Source organism: Anopheles arabiensis, chromosome 3, assembly GCF_016920715.1.
Source record: "Anopheles arabiensis isolate DONGOLA chromosome 3, AaraD3, whole genome shotgun sequence".
NCBI lineage: Eukaryota > Metazoa > Arthropoda > Insecta > Diptera > Culicidae > Anopheles > Anopheles arabiensis.
Genome location: NC_053518.1, coordinates 57,398,375 through 57,411,690, shown reverse-complemented (window position 1 = coordinate 57,411,690; position 13,316 = coordinate 57,398,375). Strand labels below are relative to the sequence as shown.

Sequence of the window (13,316 nt, the reverse complement as noted above, 5' to 3'; positions counted from 1 at the left end):
TTTCTCACACTCGAACTGAACCATGTGGCGGCCTTGCACGAGTTGTTCACCCTACAATGTAGCACTTGTTGTGGTGGCCCTCGTTAGAAAAAATAAGAAATAGTTGTGGCTAGTTTTATTGCGAGCACACCAGCACGAATGTTGGCAGATTGCGTGCAAGAACGTACTTGTATTGATTCTTTGGATTACTACGCGTTTGTTGGTACTGCTTGAGGATTGCTTCATTTGGATCCACGCGCGCTGGAAGAAACGGGAACTTTACGGTTATAGCAGCAACAGATCCATCACCAATCATATGGTCGTTTCCCATATAGTTTAGACGCTTATGTGGAGCTGAAGCATACCCCGGTGGTCATGGATGATTGCTTAAGTAGTGGCGTATGCGAATTCTAGAAGGGAAAAAAAACATGCGAAGAGCACCACAATCATGCCTTCGCTGATGGTCGTCAATGGAACATGAAAGAATTCGTTACATTCGACTGGTCCGCGGTGCAAAGAGATCGGAACAGCAACGGAAAGGCAACGCCCAGTTTAGGAAGAAACAATAGGAAAATATTCTCGAACTGGGTTGTTTTTATGAAAGCTGTAATATGACCAATCTGGTACACGATGCCTTCTTTTAGGTAGGCAACCTTGCGTTTGTTTGGAGACAATATATTTTCACCATCGCCAGTCACTCTCATAGCGGCAAAACGATAATCTTATCAACGTTTCGTTGCGTTCTATTTCCGCAGCGAAACTGTGTAGATTTAGTGATCAAGGTCATTTCTGGAAAGGGAATGAATTTCACACATGACAAAACCGTTTATCGCTCTGTTCGGCTAGGGATTTCGCTTGACCCGGCGGTGCGCGCAGTGCGCGGAGAATCATAACTGAAAGTAAATGGATTCCGCTCCTGATGTAGAAAAGCTGTATTTGTGGTTGTGTTGTGGCCGCTTCCGCTCGTAATTGTCCGTGTCCATAATCGCGATGTACGTCGGGTTTCGGCTGGGCGACGAATGATGATACTTGGGACCGTTCCCCTCACATCAGTGCTAATTTCAGCCCACTTACGTCATGCGTAACCAAAATACTAATACTATCGCTTGGTCGGTATTACTTACTGTAAACGCAGGTTCGCGCATGGTTCATATGCTCTTGTCATTGGGTTTAGGTATTCGTACAGGAAAAGATTGCAGACCAGTCAGCCAGAACATCATTTCGAGTAAGTTGGTGTATGAGCTAGCGCTGAATAAAATGTACCTTCGTTATACGAAGAAGTTGAACGACAAAAACAGAATGAAACTCAAACACTATTTCTACGACGGGTTTCGAAACAAAGAGAAATGAAGGTTAGCATTTAGATTCATGGTTGGTTCACTTTGAGCCTTTATAAAGATTTCGTTTCGTTTGCTGGAGATAAAGTACGAAATAATAGACAATGCCAAAGAGAAGAACGTTCCATTATAACGTCACCGAGGAAAAAAACGCTCTAAAATTTACTTCAGGTTGAATGTAAGAAGATTTTCCCGGGTAGGTGTAAAAGGGGCAAGAATATGTTATTGCTCGCACTAAAACACCTACCTGCTGGTGCGCCATATATTACATCACCTTACGACACTGTCTTCTATCGTGATGGGCTAAGTTGTCGGTTTGCTGCTTGTAGGGGCTGACTGCGCGCTGGCAAAAAAAAAAAATCCTAGCTTCGCTTTAGACAGCAGATTATGCACATATATTCATTTGGAAAAACAGATTATCTTCATTTTATTGCAAATATGTTAAAAAGAGGTTCGTGTGGATACATATGTACAGTTACAGCCGTGTACGCATATGAACTGGTGTAGAAGCAATCATTCAAGTTATAAAAAAATGCTACAATACTGTATTGTTTTACTTTTCTTCTCTGCAAAATTGTTAGCATAATTAGCAAAATTAAATAAAATTTTCAAAGTAGCTAATGCTTCAAACATTTCTGCCTTTCCAATTCATGCAATGTGTTTGAAATATCGTACATTCGAAGGCTTCAGTCTGAAAGTAAGTTCCAGTACAGTATAGAGTATACTATCACATCCGCAACGCCCTTGTCCAGTTGGCCAGTATTCCGGGAGCTAACGAAATTTAAGCTTGAAAGCAATTTCCTACCAATGCCGTTGGCTGACCCATTTCCTTGGCGCATACAAAATCACAGTAGTTCGGGTTTTCTGGTGCGGCAACTGCCAACTCGCGTAACTAGACCATGGTGTAAAGGTGTGTTAAACATGCGGTAAAACAATTGCATCGCTAATCGCTACAGCTACTACGAACTAGCTGTGTAACATGAAAAAAGCCCCAAAACATCCGATAAAACATACTGTGTATATACCACCACAGACAGTACGCGTGACGTAGATACACACTAATACGGGGAGGATGCGGACTGGCGGTGCGATTAAAATACGCTCCTTTGCATGGGCCGTGGGCATTTGGAGCTAACCCTGTCTGCCTGGTCTGTTTATCTTGAAAATACCTGTTATCTTTAGCAGGGAGGGTATTGTTGTTGGCCATACAGAGCTCACCTAACTACAACTTCTCGCACGCACAGTCCAGTGGGCAAATTTGCACAAGTTATCGACCGCTATTCTCCCATCTGCAGACTTCTGAATGCCGATGATCAATTCTGTCGATGATGATTCCTATTGCATTTGCTCATTTGCCAGACTTTCTGCTCTGGTTCAAATTCTCACATCGTTTTTCCTCCTGAGCTGGCTAGTTTTCCAGAAGTTGGCAAATCCGCTATCGATTCTACCGCTATATTTGTTCATATGAGGCGGTTATTCGTGCATTATACGGTGCACGCACATGTATGGAGCTTGTTCAAATTGGCCTTCAACGTTTCACTTGCACTAATTTAGCTCAATTAGCTGCTGAGTTGGTAGTTTTTTGACGTGGAGAACGTGCTGAGCCATTCACGCCCGTGTCGTGACTTTGGGTTTATTAGTCAAAGGTTTAAAATCTTTTTGAAACCACGTACACAATGTGTCAGGTGTGCTTGTATTGTACTGAAATGGAAGTATAATAACTAGAAACAAAATTAGGAAAGCTTATTGGGCTTCTTGAAGAAGAATAATAGAAGAATAATACCGTTTTGTTCTGTAGGATTGTATAGAAAACCAAACAAGTTTGTTTTAAATGAAACGAATTAAAAAGTTATAGCATGAATTATTTCACTGCAAAACGATTCAATTGAGAACCAACAATTGGGAGTAACATGAAACGCACATACTCCGTAGGAAATCTTACAGAGCCAATCGAAAAAAGTGTGTAGAAATAAACCTGATCGTTCGAAATGATTAAATAACAATCCATTCCACTGGTACCGCCACAGTGATCGTATTGAAATTTCAACTGGTGGTACTCAATCCTTCCTTCCTTCCATACCATACAATCGATGGGTGTCAATTTGCACACCTTTCCTTTCGAACGATTATTTCGGGGGTGCAAAAAAAACAGCGATTCAATGATGGGTGTTTAGTTCGCTGGTAAAACACTATTCGTCTGAAGGTAACAATGCTAGTAACAGCAGCGAAAAAGGTAGGAAGAAAATAGAAGGTGAAGGGAAGCCATCCTAGATACTCTCTGTAATGAAATGATCTGGTCGTGGTTGAAATTCAAGCTTAGCAACATCCGGCAGATTGATTCGACCTGTGCTGTAAATGCACACAACTGCTGACACAAATCGCTCATGCAGAGCACTAATTGAGGTGTTAGTCGAAAATCGTCCAAAATTGCAAGAGTTTCCGCGTGCGTTTTTCTCGACGAGGAGGATATTCACGGTCTCGAAAGGTGTGGAATAAAAGGGTATACTTGAAGAAAAAACTGTCTGGTTGTTTGTGTAGTGCCGCTTGAGGTTTTATGGCGTGGAAAGTTTGGAAAATATTTCGATTCAGGTCGACCCTAACCATACGGAACAGGCGTGTTTCTGTTTCATTAGGCTTATTACTTTTGACTATAAGTATTTGAAGGTCGCTTGAAGTGTAGACAATGACAATTTACGACCAATAAGCTGATTGGTTCAAGCTCACAGAACTGTGTAGCCTTGCGGAGTGCCTTCACCGTAGTGCACTGATGTATATCTTTAATACGACCTACTGAACATTCTTTCAATTAGTGTTACGCGCTAAACACGATCAGAAAACAGTGATAATCATTGGTAGTGAATTATATTTAACAACAAGTTTTGACAATCTACACCTTAAACTTAATTTTAGAATAACATTTGACGCATTCATACATCCAAAGCCATGTAGTAAGATCTTTAACGTATTAACGCTGAACAAACTGTGAAGATCAAGCAAGTAAAGATCTAAAAAGAATATAACGTCCATCGCTTTTCCACACGTTTGTCAGATATTAAAGGTAGTATTAGTTTTACCCGGAAAACAGTCTTCAGTCCTTTGATTAAGTAATGGTCAGATCACATCTAATGGGATTAGTAGCTCATTTGCCATAGGCCGCATATAGCCAACAGGGAACATGTTAAACATAGCGGAGCGGGACACTTTGATGTTATGTCGAGGTTCATGGTGAAAGAGAAATCCTTACCTCTCGAGTAGAGTAATTTCAACGCTTCGGTGGCAGTATCGAGCTGCAGCCTGGTTGGTTCGTTTTGAGAGACTCTGCTATACTTTCGGAAACACATTGTGCAGCGATCAATCACACCTCAGGTTAGGTTTATGTAATGGTTTTCTTCTCTGCTGCTGCTGTTGCCTCCCTGTCTTCGATCGCGACTCAGGTTCGGTGTAATGTAAAGGGTTTTAATGGTGCATTGGGTTAGTGTAACAAACAGCAGAAGACTAGCAAGCAATACACTATGCAAGACGGTGGCACGGAAGTTGTCGCGCCTTTGGTCACAAGACGTTAGGTAACGGTCTGCACAACGCCTAAAATCAAGTGGATGATGCAAAAGTGTAGTTCGTCGGTTGGGATCTACTCTTGATTGCAGCATTATCTGCATAGGCTTAGCATTGGAAGATGAATTGGCTATCATTGTACCCAGAGCGTCTGATAATGTCGCTAATGAATGTCATCGTTCGTCTTCTTGATTTGATGTAGCTTTGTTCAAAAGGTAGCGCAAGGTAATATTGTTCCCATTGATGTTTTTTTAGCATGAAAATATGCAAATATCTGGAAGTATATTTGGGCAACCCATAATTTTTCATGTTAGTGTAGTTTTCTTAAGGTAGTGTAAGTTAAATGTTGGTGGATTGTCTCTAATTCTGCAAACATTACTTTGCAAACTTTTGAATATTTGAATTTGAAAACCCACTATTTCAGCAATCTTGTTGAAAAAACAGCATAAAGAAGCTCGTATATCTCACGACCTTAACGGAAGCAGATGGTTTTGGTTGGGCTTTTGTGTTTGCTTCTTCGTTATGATTACCAACTTGAGACGGTCACAGACGACAACATGCGACTGGCTGGTGTCACAATCATCGGCGAATGTTTCAAGCGCTTGTTATGATACTGCATGCCTAGTTTGTACACGCTGTGGTGAAAAAAGGAATGTTTTTTTAAGTCCGTCGGTCGTCGTTGTCGTCACTGTCGTCTATTTATGTATGCTGTTTGATGCGCCGCACCAGTGAATGTTTTTTCCCCTTGTGGAATCTAAGCTTTTGCATTAATTCAGCGATGTTGTTGCATAAAAGTGTGACGGTTGCAGGGAATTCAGTTTATACCATATACATTGTCACCTAAATCGTGGACTAAAAACGTATGTCGCATTAATCTGGTGTAGAAAAATTTCAAAAGAGATGCATTTGTAAGGGTGTGTGTTTCTCAACTCACCGTGTGATGAACGAGCAAACCAAACAGGGATTTAATTTTAGTTCCGGTTGCGCTCATCTCTGTCGCATCTCGGACGTTTGATGTGCATAATCCAAGGCGACGATCGGACAATCTTAATAGTTGGTGAAGGTTTTATCTTGTACATAAATCTTAAAAGATAAATAAAAAAGCTAAAAGAAATAGATTCCAATAACAAGTAATAGGATTAATAGCATTGGATGGTCGAAATAACACGCGATAAAGTACATCAGAAACTGGGAGCGAACATGGGGGTAGACTATTATGCGTTAATGAATTGTTATGTCTGAATAGCGGGTAATCTTCTTTTCTCTTCCTATATACATGGCGTATGACGCTTCATAAACACGGATACGGCAATAGGGCAATCTTGATCACTCTACTACATTGTTTGATTGTGCTCAACATCTTCATGTATGAGCTGTCGTTTACTTGGCATAAAGATGTATTTTCAGGTTTAGCATAGTTTTTCAACTGTTCAAACTGTTTCGTGTTCTAACCGACAAGGTTTCTGTTCAAAACTAGCCACCTTCCACTTGATCTTCTTGAAAACCAGTGTCGACCTTGGCTATTTGTTTTGTAAATGTTTGAAGATAGCTTACATGTTGGAGGAAGAAGTTTTAGAGCTGCTTTCAAACTTGTTATTGTTTGATGTGCATTTGTGGTGGTTTCTGCAAACTGTTTTTCCCACCCGTGGTATGGTATTCGTCCGTATGTTTAGAGTAAACTAGACGATCGTTTCTCGGCATTCGGCTTTGGCTAGCGTACTGGTACGATCATGCACTACCGACAAACGCCTACAGTTTCCGGTGCATTCAAAAGACCAGTTTATAATCACACCAGCGCGAGGGCAACACAGAAATAACAATTCGCATAGCAGATGATGTTGGTATTAGTGGTGTTGGTAGTAAGTAACCGGCCCTCTTGCTTTCGTATGTTGTCTATCTTTACATCTCCTGCATGCCAAAGCATAGCATTTATTTTACTTTTTCAACTTTCGAGTAGCAACAGCAGCTGGAAATTTTCCTTTCGTTTATATCGCTGAACCGTTCGCTGTGTTCCAGTGTGATGAATGTGTTGGAAGGAACAACGGTCTCGCGCTGTTCGTTCGTGCGGTTGAATTGGTGCTTCGTGCAAAAATATTGAAGGAAGGAGGTTGCACCAGCGCAATTGCGTCGTGTGCGCTGCACCATTTGCATAACAAACTTTGCGTAAGCTCCAATTCAATTGACCTCAGGAAAAATGCGCACTCGGTACTGGTGGCTCATCTACTGGCATTAGGAGTGTTGATAATTTGTCGATTTGAATTATTTGCAATTTATGCTTACCATTCTCGATGTAGTTTGCTCTCTACAGTTGACAGTGTGCTTTTAAAAATCAGCTCAATGATTTAGCAGGCTTTCACTTTGTTGAATGATGCATAGTTTGTGTAGTAAATATAATTACTTTTATAGAGTCATATCCCCTAATGAGAAGTATATCAATCGTTGCATATATTAGTGCTCAGCCGGAAGCATTACAAATGTTTTTTTTATAAAGACTAATACTAAAATAAGCCTAGTATTATCTTATTCAAATAAGGATCACTAAAGAATTACTTTTAGGTAAGGCACACATTCGACGATCGCCGGTCATCTTCGACAGCGAAATGTGTGTCCACTGCGCACTTAAGTGAAACATATTGGTTTAATAGATTTGACATTGATCAATGATAGAGAGGGCACACTGCAAACAGGGCAATGTGGAATGTCTCATCCGCAGTGTGTACAAAATGTGTCATTAAAACAAACGTTGCTTGAATCGAATGACTGTGGTGAGTGTGTGACTTTCTTCATTTTGAAAATGGTTTCTATCTCAAGGGCCGATGGCCGCGGGAAATAGTGAGCGGCAAAAGAGCGAGAATTGCAAACCACACGTTGATTCACGATGCAGCCGTGCAGCCGCAATCATCGTTTGCAAGACGTTTAATTTTCTTGTAAACAGTGTTGCTTCATTTGCTTTGGACTTCTCGTCGCGTTTTACAAAAAAAAACACCCAGAAAAGACGATAGAAAATCTTTCGACACGTGCCACCAGTCTAATTGTTTGAGGAGAAGTGATGTACGAACTCCGTTCATGTTTCGGTGTGGGAAGGAATGTGAATGTGTTTTTGTGGCCTGTTATTGGGCCGAGTAAAGTCGACCAAAAGCACTTCCTTGTAGTGTGGCTGTGCTTGTCGGACAATGTGATTGCAGCGACAAACTAAGGGGGTGCCTCTGTCAACGTGAACCCAGAATGGCAAGAGCCGCTGGTTCCCCTGGGCATTATTGATGGTTGAATCAAGTATCTATACAGACGTGTAAGGCAAACATGGAAATGTTATTCCTTTCGTTGAAGCATCCAGCATGCACGCTCCCGACAACGTGATGTAATGCAAAGATCTACAGTGGCCATAGTTCGGTATCTTTCGGGCCAGCACAGCCAAGCACAGCAGTGGGGTCATTGTTTTTCGATCCAGTTTCCATCCAGTTTGGTCCAAAAACGTACCTCGAACAAATTTCAGCTTTAGCTGAAACTGCAGCTCTAAACCGTGACGAAAAGCAGAAGAAACACGGCGAAGCAACGTACGATCAAAGAGAGATTTATTATTCATGAAACTCTGCGCGTCGAAGTTTTCCCCCGCTCTTGGGCGTACGAAGGTGAAGGGTATCGAAGGTGTGGAACCTTCACTGCAATGTTACCACCATTCCGAGCTCGAGTTGATCGTGTTGAACGCAATAGTTTGTTTAACGGAAATTGAACCAACTGTATATGATCGAGTTGAAAACAGCAAAACGGGTCGCCGGTACGGTACCTAAGGTATGGTGCTGTAGTCAGTGGCCTAGTCAGTGAGTAGGCAAATGTTTCCGGCATTTCTGCTATTGAATTTCGGCAGATGCAACAAGTTTGAGGAATGATACAACAAAACAGCAAGTGAAAGCAGAACAAATCACTGATATGCTATGGTGGCGTTCAACGTACGCTAGTGATATTTCGATAAACGATGTTATTAATCGTAATTTTCATCTTACATGCTAATGTTTACTACGATGACGATTGCTGAAAATTACAAAAAAATAAAAACATGAATTTAGCTGCAAAAATCATGTTTATTGCTACCGTTAGACAAAAGCCAAGGGTTACTTATGAATTTAAAGCATAAAACTTGTACTTTTGATATCGCATTAATGCGCAAGGCTCCTAGAGGCATAACAACAAATACTGCTACTATTCTTAAAATGTTTTAAATGCTACTACATATGTCTATCTGATTATAATAAATCTGATTAAAATAAAATAATTTGGAATGAACATTTAAAGCATTTTAAAACTTATAAGGCATTTTAAAACAGAAATTCGTTGTCCTTCCAAAGTATGTCTTTGAAGGTCAGCGAGATCCTGAAATGATGAGACTTAAGATGAGCTGTAGATTTAGCAGCGAAACATTAATGAAGAAAATAAAACAAAAAATAACCATCAGGATGACGAAGCTGCAAAGCTGCTCTAACCTATCTTTCATCACCGTTGATTTGAGTCATCTAATCCAAATTCAATCATCTTGTTTCCGATCGAGAACTGAACATGATGATTGTACTCGTGTGGTTTAAGAGAAATTTTTCAATAATATTTTTCTGTGATATACATACATGAAGGTCACTACAACATAGAGTATTTTATGTATAGTTTGTTATGTTTCATTTTATGATTAATTATACCATAGTCTGGTAATTAAGTTTAGTAGAATTTGAAGATTGAAATCTAGCGAATAGAAAAAAAGATTATCCAATTGGGAAAAATATCCGGTTGTAGATCACCAAGCAGTCGTCGTTATCCGTTCTCTGTGCGTGTAGTAACTACTCCCCCACTAAACTCTGAACATTGTTATACAATGCTACGGTGACGGTAGCCTTTTCTGCATGACTGTAGCCGATTGCACGGATACACAGCCCCAAGTGGTAAATTGATTTTCCATTCAAGAAAACGAGCAAGCGACGGTACGGTCGTTGTCATGGTGGAGTTCGTTTAGTAGCTCCACAAAGGTTTTTGTGCGTCTACTTCGCATTTGGTGGTTTGGTTTGGCTCGACGATTATGGTAACTGTTTATGCGAGCGGAACGAATGAAACATTTCATGGTACGGTTGTCTTTTGGGGTAGAATTTACAAAAAATAAGCCAAGAGTGTGTTTTTAGAAGCGGAGCGCTTGTTGGGATATAATAGAAATTTTAATATTGTGTAAGGAAATTGTTGTAGACAAAATAAGAGAATATCTATAGTTATTATTTACAACTGAATGTCTTAGTGATACAGAAACAGATATATTAATTATAAATGCAATAGTATTTCTTCTTCTTTTTTGTGCGCAACATACCGTATTCGGTCTAGTGCTACCTTTACTACTAATGGGCTTGGTTATCAGTGACTTATTGATTACCTATAGCTGGAGAGTCAGTCCTGCGCATTGGGGGACACGGTGCATACGGCGCTTTAACCCACCACACGCATGTTGTTAAGTCGTACGAGTTAACTAATGTACCACGACCCAAAATATGATATTTTGGATCTGAAAAAAAAACTGAGATGCTGTTTTTTACATTTCTTATATACAGTATTCATAGCTTAATGCGTTTCAATGAATACACGCTACGCTACTTACAAAACATGAATCAATTATTGAATCAATGACGAGACATCAATCAATAATGAAAACGAACAATTTGCAGAAGAAAGAGTACATGAATATTTTTAAAAGATGTAGGATTAAAATGTATTCCATTAAAATGCATAAAAAGAAACAAACAAACAATATTCTTCATGGCATATCACTATGGCATCACAGTTTGAGAAAACAGGAGGTGTTCGTAAAACAGATGTGAAAGTTCGTTAACCTAGTTTTTGCCTGCACAGTGGAGAGCAACGGATGTCAAGTGAATGTTGATTTATCACCAAAATTGTTTCCGATAAAGTGAAACGAAACATGACAGTGGATAGAAATGGAAGTACCAGACAGGCTATGGTATGATGGAGTACCATTAGTAATCTTTTCCGAGCAATCCATTTTATGTGTAATTTAGAGTTGAATTGAGGTCCAATGGTTCGTAAATTTTATTGGCGTGTGCTGCACACGTCTTCATTTTTCCAAATATATCATAAAGAAACCAAAGTCAAGACCAATGTGCTATAAACTTGTGCTTTGAGTGAATTTGTAAAGTTTACAGTCAATTATTTTAAGACGAAAATTGCTCGTATGTTTGTTGTTTGATCATGTTGGAATAATTGGAATTTTGGAGACCTTGCTAGTGATTTGCAGAGAGAATTATGTCTATAAGTAAATCAACAACACTATCAGCTGAAATTGGGAATTTTAGTGATCGCGATTGGTAAAAGTGAAAAAAAGAAAAGAAATTAATTATGATTGTAATATTTTCTTCGAACAGTGTTTTACAATTAGATACGTGAGTGCCAATGTTCGATTTAATTGATTAGAATAGTGCAATTAGTGGTTGCGTTAGTGAAAACGTTGAAAAAGGCACATGAAGCCTTGGTCTGTGATTGTCCCGTGTAAATAATGACCGATCGCTGCCACCAGCCCAATGAATTGGCACCGACTTAGTGACAAACTTTCACCGCTCAAAATGATGACCACGACGAAGAAAGTCGACTATCTGTCGACGACACCGACATCAGCCACGACGCCCTCCTCGACCAGCCAACCGGACAGTCTGGATCTAGACTACGATATGTGGCAGGGTCAGTTTGAGTTCGTTGGTCCCACAGTGCCGATCAATGCTGCAAATGGTAACTGCGGCAGCAGCAGCAGCACCGGCAGCATCGGCATCACGTCGCTCGACAAGCAGTCGCGCACGTCCTCATCTAGTCTGGAAGATTTACGCTTAAACGGGTACATCCCACCCGATCAGCCGGTGCTGATCGACGAGGAAACGTTCCTCAGCCTGCACCCAAATGACTTCCCTTCGTCCGGGCCGCAGTCGGGATTTTTCCTGGACGATTACGGTAACCCAAACCAAAACGGAAATGCTCTCGAGGCTTACCAGCTGAACAACAACAGCATTACAGCGAACGGTAATGTGAGCGGAGGTATACTCAACATCAAAATGCTCAACAACAAAACGAACAACCTCATCAGCTCGGTTACGATCGAGGAGAAAAACGCCAAAAACAACTTGATCAACAACAATCTGAAGCTGATCAACGATAATCCAGAGCTCAGCAATAAGTACATTTTAAAGTCGAGCAACAGTAGCAGTAAAATGAGCGATCTAATCAAGACCGACCTATGTGATAATTTAAACGAACAAGTAAGTAACATTAAGAAGCATTATTGCGTAAAGTGGTAGGATACAACACACGGGGGCAAGAAAGATGTCATTTTTTGCGATATTTTTGGCAACCAGTTCATCCCGAATACCTCGTCTTGTATGACGTCTTGCAAAAATAACCTTTTTGCGAATATTTTTTTATGTAGCTATTCTGGTACAGTGTGGTAGGTGTGTAAGGTCTATAACCCTCGGAAAAATAGGTCTATGACTTTGCGTACATCTATCGGCACATGATTCATCTTTTTTTTTAAACTACTCCAACATTTATGTTCAGTGGTGTGAGTGTTCCGAATGGATTCGCTTTAACAATGGTATTGTTTTTGTTACAAATTGCAGCTCGAAATACTACAACGGCAAGTCACCAATCTGGCAGACACCCAGAGCAATGTGGACGATCGCACGAGTAGAACGAAAACGGAATATGCCGTCCTTCAAGCGCGTTATCATATGCTGGAGGAGCAGCTGAGAGAGGTAAGTGACACAAATGATAATTCATACATATGATGGTATAAGTCATCATCTACTATATATTATTGTAATTGTGTAGTTTCTGTGTGTTGAGTCGTGTTAAAGCTATTTTTCGTCGTTAGAACTATCCTGAAGCTTGGAACTGGGTTTATTGATGTGTTTCTTTACCTGTATCTCTTCCGGTTTTGTTTCAAAGATTTTGACTATTTATGCCACAAAGTTTGTCACTGATCTATCCATCACTTAAGTCCTACCTAAACAACATGCGTAACGAATGTGACGCTGTGCAAGCGCAACAAGAAAATGGAAACACGTTAAATTCAACGCACATTCATACATTTGCTGCAAAGAAACGTAATTTTTGTAAAAACTGAACACGATCCATATTAATTATACTTTTTTTTATCATAACAGATTCGAGTTTTTAACGTTTGAGTATAACGTACACTTACACAATAAGTCGTTGATTGCTTAATCTAAAATCTTTTGCGGCATGTTGGTTTAATTAAAATTCATTAAAAAAATGTAAACCAACATCAAATTATGTGCTGCAGAAACTGACGAAGCCGTAATATAGGCACCCAAAGGCACACAGGAAGGAAAGAAATGATCGTAATGGGTAAAAGAAAAGCTAACTGCCCATCAAGGAAAATTAAATAAAGGTATAGATTAC

The 13,316-nt window shown here is 40.1% G+C and overlaps 1 protein-coding gene across 38 annotated transcripts in view; it reads left to right on the top strand.

The window, feature by feature from the left end:
- LOC120904521 (rab11 family-interacting protein 4B) overlaps positions 1-13,316 on the top strand; it is a 58,157-nt gene that overhangs the window by 40,741 nt on the left and 4,100 nt on the right. For 31 of the 38 annotated variants that reach the window (XM_040314567.1, XM_040314559.1, XM_040314566.1 and 28 more), the window contains one exon: positions 12,512-12,646. In XM_040314567.1, the coding sequence (XP_040170501.1) occupies positions 12,512-12,646 (135 nt within the window). Of the gene's footprint in view, positions 1-11,272; positions 12,155-12,511; positions 12,647-13,316 lie in introns of all 38 variants that reach the window. The other 7 variants (XM_040314558.1, XM_040314553.1, XM_040314551.1 and 4 more) reach the window with 1 other exon arrangement.